The sequence below is a fragment of the Aegilops tauschii genome, chromosome 7 (assembly GCF_002575655.3).
Source record: "Aegilops tauschii subsp. strangulata cultivar AL8/78 chromosome 7, Aet v6.0, whole genome shotgun sequence".
In the NCBI taxonomy this organism is placed as follows: Eukaryota; Viridiplantae; Streptophyta; class Magnoliopsida; order Poales; family Poaceae; genus Aegilops; species Aegilops tauschii.
In genome coordinates this window covers 602211538-602219003 of record NC_053041.3, presented here as the reverse complement: position 1 = coordinate 602219003, position 7466 = coordinate 602211538, and the positions used below count along the sequence as shown (strand labels likewise).

The 7466-nt window shown below is 43.9% G+C and overlaps 1 protein-coding gene across 1 annotated transcript; it reads right to left on the bottom strand.

Moving 5' to 3' along the window:
* Positions 1–2969: 2969 nt before the first annotated feature.
* Positions 2970–7194, bottom strand: LOC109732009 (DIMBOA UDP-glucosyltransferase BX8). The gene is made up of 2 exons (XM_020291194.4): positions 6552–7194; positions 2970–5925 (listed from the first exon to the last, which is right to left on the bottom strand). The coding sequence occupies exons 1-2, from the start codon at positions 7174–7176 to the stop codon at positions 5042–5044; spliced, it is 1509 nt and encodes a 502-aa protein (XP_020146783.1). The 5' UTR covers positions 7177–7194; the 3' UTR covers positions 2970–5041.
* Between the last annotated feature and the right edge of the window lie 272 nt (positions 7195–7466).

Sequence of the window (7466 nt, the reverse complement as noted above, 5' to 3'; positions counted from 1 at the left end):
ACCTCTAGAAGATTCTAAAACCGAAACCTTCTACGTACTACAGATGGGCTGGCCCAAATCGCTCGCTCGCTCGCCCTGTCTATGCGATCGCTCGACAGTTTGCCGCAGAGAGGGGCAAATAGGGTGTTCCCAGCAAATGCCCACTGATCCGCACACTTTGGGCCGACCAATTGCACTAACGGATGGCACTATGTTTTTATCGGCTTTTAAAAATATCGTGCTTTCAAACAATTCTGAGTTTTTCAAAATACTCACAAATTTGAATGTTTGCAAATTCAATATTTTTTCTTTTCCTTTTTTTGAAAACAAGACTATCACAAATTAAAATATGTTCACAATTACAAAAAATATTGAAAAATATGACTGTGAATTCAAAAAATGTTCATGGATTTTAAAGAAATGTTCGTGAATTCAGAAAAATTCACCAACCCAAAATATTTCATGGATTACAAAAATGCTTACAAATTTAATAAAATGTGTTCAATTTAAAAAAAGTTCATGAACTTGAAAAACTTCATGACTTTCAAAAATGTGTTCATTAAGTTCAACAAGAGTTTGTCAGTTCGAAAAATGTACACTAATTTCAAAAAAATGTTCGTAAGTATAAAAAAGGTTCATCAATTTCGAAAAATAAATTGTGAATTCCAAGAAATCTTCACAAAATCCAAAGTATTCATGAATTTCAAAAATTGTTCTCTTGTTTACAAAAATGTTCGCGGATTTGGAAACAATGTTCAATTATGAAAATGTTTCTTGAATTCGAAAAATGGTCACAACTTTTAGAAAATGTTCTCGAAATAAATAATTGGTGGCAGTTTTTAAGGAAGTCCATGAATTCATATTTTTGTGATTTGAATTTTTAAATGAATTTTTAAAAAAGTTAGCAATTTTTTGGGAAAAGAAAATAAATAAATAAATAAACCCCCTGAATGTAAAAAAGGGGAAAAAATAAAACCGATTTGGGGAAGGTTCTAGAACCTTTCCATAACTGTTGAGAAAAACCCGTAATGGGTTGGCCCATACAAGGGACTAGGCACACGAGGGATACGCGTTTCATCGATGTTCACCGACCGACGCGGGGAATGGGATCCACCGCATCCTATTTGCCGCGTAAGGCCAGCAGATAGCGACCACTCACACACCCATGTTCAGTGCTAGCACGCTACTGGGCCGTGCCAGTATGAGGAGCGTCCGAGGCTCACCAATAGCAAACATGCAAGAGAGTTTTTAGTGCTTCTCTGTCACATGAGTTGTTGGATGGTTTTGGCTTATATTTTGTTTACCGTTTCCCACACACGATCCATGGCGTATCCCTCTTAAAAATACGACATACTTATGACTAAAAAATGAGAAACTGTCAACAAAAAAACATCTGTTGTCTTCTTTTTATCCTTTTGTTTATGTGGTCGTTGACCCGCTTTATGTCTCATTTTGAATGATGCTTATGCTATGTAAACACTCAAACACATGGCTAGTCATTTGACGGTAAAAAAGCCTGTCAGTATCCTTGATTAAGAAAAACAAAAACACATACAAACAGAAAAACAAAAAAGGAAAAAGGAAAAAAAATTAGAAGGGAAAGCCATGAGGGATGGATTCCACAGTTAATGGGCTTCGGCCCAGTACAAAATCGACTGACTTGGGGTCAGTGGAAACAAACAAGCTCAGCCCAACAATTAGCACATGCCAGGAAAAAAACGCAGCACGAATCTCAGAGCAAAAATCAATGACCAAAATATCGACTGACCCAAATTCAAAATCCACGCAACTTACACATAGCTAAAGTGCCTAGATAAGGGAACTTGAAGCCGCCTTCTGAAAGAAAAGGGACTGGAGTGGTGTTGTCGTTTTGTATTTGGATCATGCATTGGGTTCTGGTTCAGCAATTCCCTTCACTCTGATGATTCTTATCATCTGGTTGCTAGGGAAGGCATCGCTCATTGTTACTATGTTAATGGTATTTGGTGGATGCTTGTGGGATTCCAAGAGTTACTCAGGCGTTTACTTGAATGCGTATGTAGTAGTGCATTTTCTAGTTAAGAGCAATCAAGTCGTTTTCTAGATGTTTTTAAATCGAAGGGCGTCATAGTGATTTAGTCTTTACAATGGGCTTTGTTTTGTTGCGGTTTGATTAAGAAATCCCAATTTAGATCAAAAGATTATTAGAACATCGGGCTTATTTCCTTTGTTCTGACATCTTCAAAACGGAAGTTCCATAGGAAAGTATATGCTCAAATTTCCTTACATTTCCTTCAAATTGACTGTGGCTTTAATGTTCTAGTGGAGAAAAACAATGTTGAACAAGCATATCAAAAAGCTCAAAGCACGGATCTTTCTGATAAACCTAATGCATAGTTTTTTCCATTGTATTGACGGATCTTGGAATTATCTTGAAGCTTGCAGGCAACACAGAAGATGGGATTATAAAAATAATATGAAGCTCTTGAAGTGGATAGCCACTATGCAGTACCATCATTAACTCTCCCATATCTTCTCAGCACCTTTATTATTATTTTTCTATCAATTTAGCATTGTGCTAACTTATACATCTGATTTGCGTAGCCTGCTTATTACAACCTTGGGGCCTTAACTAACTAGGGGCTAGAGCCCGAGCCAAGGACCAGCCAGACAATACTTGGCATACTCCTCGTTTACACGAGGGAGCCAATCATCACGGGCAACGAGGGTGGCGTCTTCTTCAATGGTGTGGTGGTGCTTGTATCTCTTGATGTTACCAACAACATCTCGATCTAACGCTGCCATTGCATCGAGGTACATCTTGTTGACGCACTCCTTAATACGGTAATAGTTGGTAGTGTGCTCATAACTGTGTCTTTCACAAAAATAAGCCATATTCTCAAACTTCTTGTCAATATGCTAACTTCCCTTATTTATTATTAGACTATACAAGGGAGAAAATGAACATTACAAACGGTGGCATGGGGGCTGTGGAACAAAGTCTAGATAAATTCATTTGAACAACAAATAATAATAAATATTTGAGAGAGTAGTAGTAGTTACATGGGTCCTTGAGTGGCCGGCACAAACGGGGTTTCACTTACACTCTCTTAGAGTTGTGCTTTGGCAGCAGCTAACTCGGCAGCTTTCTCCAGAATCCCTCACAGAACTTCAAAACCTTTGATTTTCACCGAACTGCCTCGGTTTTTCGCCCTGCAAATGGTCGCGGCATGCATGAGCTGTTGAGCATCACTCGGGGGATTGCATCCAGTGATGCGAATGACGACCTTCTCCTTGATATCCCCGAGCGATGCTTCCACATCATTGAAGCTCTCCATGGAGTCCACAGTGAGGTATGTTGAACTCATCATACTTGCTACAGGCGAGGCAGACTTGTGAACAACTAGTCATGTCACTTGATTTACTTGTGGACTAACATCTTATATGGGCAAGCAAGGGCAAGGCAGGGGAGTATTTATATTAGGAAGCAATGATGTTGCACCATCGAACCAGAGGTGAGCCTGAGTTGGGTTGTCCTTTGCATTTTTTCAAGGCTCACACACCCTTTATGTCCTATTCACTTGATCCTTACGTTGCATTGAAATCCATTCATAGCGTCTGTACGTTTCATGATTACTATCGGGGTCACTCCAACCAAATATTAGGCCCGATGCGAATCAAAATAAATATAATCATTTACACTAATAAACAGTAGTATTTGTTTATAATACTTCTTATGAAATCATAATCATATGTATTTTTAACATAATACACCTTAAAAGTAATTAAACCAAATTCACTTAAATATTAGAAAATAATAAATTTAAATTTAAATGTTTTCTCAGAATAATTTGTGATTATTGCATGGATATAGCGTATATGTTTTTGTATGCATTCTTAAAATGAAGCATACTATTGTCAGCATGCGGTCTAATTATAGATCTCTATAGTATACCCCTCAAAAAATATATCACAATAGTGTATGGTATACGAAATATCTTGATAGCTGTCTTCGATTAAACGTAGGCAAATTGAGAAATCTAGATTACACACACAGTCTGTTGCGTGCATGTCAGCGAACTAAGCACGGGAGGAGGTTGTTTAGTACCACCTCGCTTGCTCGACCGTCTAGTAGATGGAGCTTTGCTACAAAGGAGACTAGGAAGAGCGTTGGTCAAGAGCGGAAATGCATCAACCACCAGGCAGATAAAAGCATGACATGGCATTCACTGAATGTGCAAAATGAGAACATTTTTGGTCGGGCATGGGTCTGAAGTGTGACCCATGGGTAGGGTCGTGGGAGGACGATGGACCTAAGCGATTTGGGCATAGGTCTGAGAGAGATCGACCCGACCAAACCAGACATGATTGCCTGTGCCTGACCAGCAACTCGATGCAAGTGGTTCAAACAAGTAAGTGTGAACACTACAGGAAATGGCAGTGCTTCAAAGATGGTTATAGTGCTGAAAGCTGAAGATTAAAACATGAAAATAAGAACAGCGGATCGTTTATCTACCAAGTACTAACCCTCTCATATAGATGACTTGACAATATGTACATATAGGAGCGCGAGAATATCATACGGAAACCAATATTCAATGAAAACTTTGTGGAGACCATATTTTAAAGTTTTGAAAAAATCTGAAAAAATATATAAGATGTTGAGAGGGTGATGTTTTATTGCCGTGCAAAATTTCAAGTTGAAACACATTATGAGAAGTGAGCTATGAAAAAGACAAATTCAGCCCTAAATAGTGACATTACTGTTTGGCACTATTCAACGTTGATTTTGTCTTTTTTATAGCTGACATCTTGTAGTGTGTTTCAACTTGAAATTTTGCGTGGCAATAAAACTTCATCCTTAGTACTAGCTATTGATAGAAGCACACGCATGAATTTTAGAAATCTTGCATTGATGATTGAGGAAGAGCCATAGTGAGCATGTTTAGCGTCCCCGCAAAAAGAAAAGCATCCTTTGACTCCCGTCCCGTTGTATTGCACGGGTCCATGAGCTAGAGACATTTCTTCTGTTGCAATGCACGAGCATGTTTGCTAGCCATAGTCTAAATAGTTAAGTGGTAGCTTAAACACTGAAATCCACCAAACGTTGCAAAGCAACATCAGATGTCCCACCTTCATCAGTGCACTTCCCCACCGCATGCCTCAAATCTTTCATTCTTTCCCTGACCTCTTCACCTTCCTTTCCTTCCATCAATCTTGTGATGGCCGCCTGGACGTCCCCTCTCTTCAGCTGGTTCTCCACCTCCAACCTAACCCCCACCTTCCACACATCACACACATACCTGCTAGTGCCCATCTGATCGCTGGACAGCGGTCTGCATATCATCGGCGCGCCTTCCGATATGCCCTCCGTTGTTGAGTTCCAGCCGCAGTGCGTGAGAAACGCGACCACAGACGGATGCTTCAGCACCTCCTGCTGCGGAGCCCAACTGACTACTCTGCCTCTGCTACCTATATTCTTTTGCAGCTCTTCGGGGAGCGTGCTGAACTCGCAACCGTGCACCAGCCCCGGCCGGACCACCCACACGAACGGGCGCTGGCTGTCGGCCAGGCCCCAGGCCATCTCCAAGAACTCGTCTGTGTCGATGCCCACCAGGCTCCCAAAGCTCACGTAGATCACAGAGTTTGGTTGTTGTGTGTCCAACCAGTCCAAACAGCTGCGATCTTCTGTAAGTAGGCTGCTCCCGACGGATGAAGACGCCGTCATCATGTGCAAAGGGCCGACGGCGATCACCGGAAGGGTGATCTCGCTGCGGATCCTCTCAATCTCCCTGCCCTCCATGTCTTCGGATGTGTTGATTATTAGGCCGGATGATTGCCTCACGCCGGCCACGATGTGGGCGAGAAGATCGGCGTACGCGAGGTGTTGAGCCATGTCCATCACGCGATCCAAGTCTCGTACAAGAAAGGGGGGAAGCTCCTCAACCGCAGTGTTGAAATTTGACTCTGTGGACAGATGAGAGATGAGGACAATCATTGAGTATATATCACAGACCAATTTGAGTACGCAATATTTATTGCTGCTCCAAGTCGTCACACACGCACGGACATGGATACACACGCACGCTATGCAACTGATCTTGTTACGTGTTGCATTCTGTCCCCGTCAACGTGTTGCAATGGCCTACACCTATTGCACTAGATCGTCTGTTTCTTCATTCAGAGCTGGATCCGACAAACCGCACATGATTGGTTGGCGATTGGGTGGGTATAGTTTCTGAATCCAAAACCTTATCTTCATATATCCTGAGTTTTCTATATATATGCCATGTTGTATTTGTCTTTTGCTGCGACACGTATGTCAGGTTCCACTTAAAAATGCAAGTACATTTTTTTAGACGGATAAAATGCAAGTACTTGTACTAGCTAGATGCCTAGATCTAAGTTTTCGATCGAGCACCATGTTACCACTATTATGCTACTAATGATAATTCAGATCTAGCAACGCTGTGATGTAAATACACTGCAGATATCAATCGGTTATAATTTTCTCTTGTTCGACAAACTGAAAAAAGGTAGAACTCCAAACTCCAAGCAAAGAACACAACAATGGCGATTTGGTATTTACGTACCTTGGACGGGCAAATAGCCCTTGCGGCACAGACTTGGGTACGCCTGGTACACCAGGAACCTGGCGGCGCTGCTGGTCATGAGGGCCAGAGCGGCCACGCCCAGCTCCCTGGCCACGGAGAGCGGCGCGAACCAGTCGACGTCGGCCACCACGAAGGCGACGCGGCCGTCCTCCCCCTCCTCCTCCGCCCTGAGGGCGCCGGCCAGGTAGTCCCGGAATGGCGCTGCGCAGTTCTTGTTCAGCGCGAAGACGAACGACGCGATGTCCTCGGACGCGGCGAGCTCCGGCGGTATGTTGTCCGGGATGGTGACCAGGCGGTAGTCCGCCGGGAGCTTCCGGCGGTCCGGCGCGCGGGTCTCCGGGTGGAGGATGGTGATGGCGAGGCCGCGGGAGTACAGGGCGGCGGCGAGGCGCAGCATGGGGTTGATGTGGCCTTGGTAGGGCAGCGGTAGGAGGACCACGCGGCGGCGGCCGCGGTTGGTGCTGCTCGGCGCCATGGGTGACTGTGTAGCAGTGTAGGTCCGTGAGTGCGTTGTGTGGATGCAGAGGAGGTGTTTCTGTCTCGGAGAGAGACGCTGTCCCCTCCGACCTGCAAGAGCTAGTTTGGTTCTTGTACAGAGCGGCATATGCCTGGTCGAATGCGCTTTCTGGCCTGGACGTACTAGATTCTCAATAAGTTTCGGGGCTGCTACAAATCATCCGACTGATTTTTGGAGGAAATTAGTCGGGTCGCGCGTCGTTGGATTCATCTCTTAACAATCGTTGGATCAGACGCGACCACCAACCGCGTCGCCACATGGACGCAGCACTGCATGCTCGCGGCAGGAGCCGCGCCCCCTTCCCACTGCCGGAGATGAAGCTACACTACAGCCCTGGTGAAGCTTCATCGCTGCCGTCGACGGCGCCGGTGATGCTA

Coding starts and splice junctions, on each gene's coding strand:
- LOC109732009 (XM_020291194.4), bottom strand. CDS start 7,176: ATGCCGCTCTGTACAAGAACCAAACTAGCTCTTGCAGGTCGGAGGGGA. Junction 5,926..6,551: donor GGGCTATTTGCCCGTCCAAG/GTACGTAAATAC, acceptor ATCTGTCCACAG/AGTCAAATTTCAACACTGCG.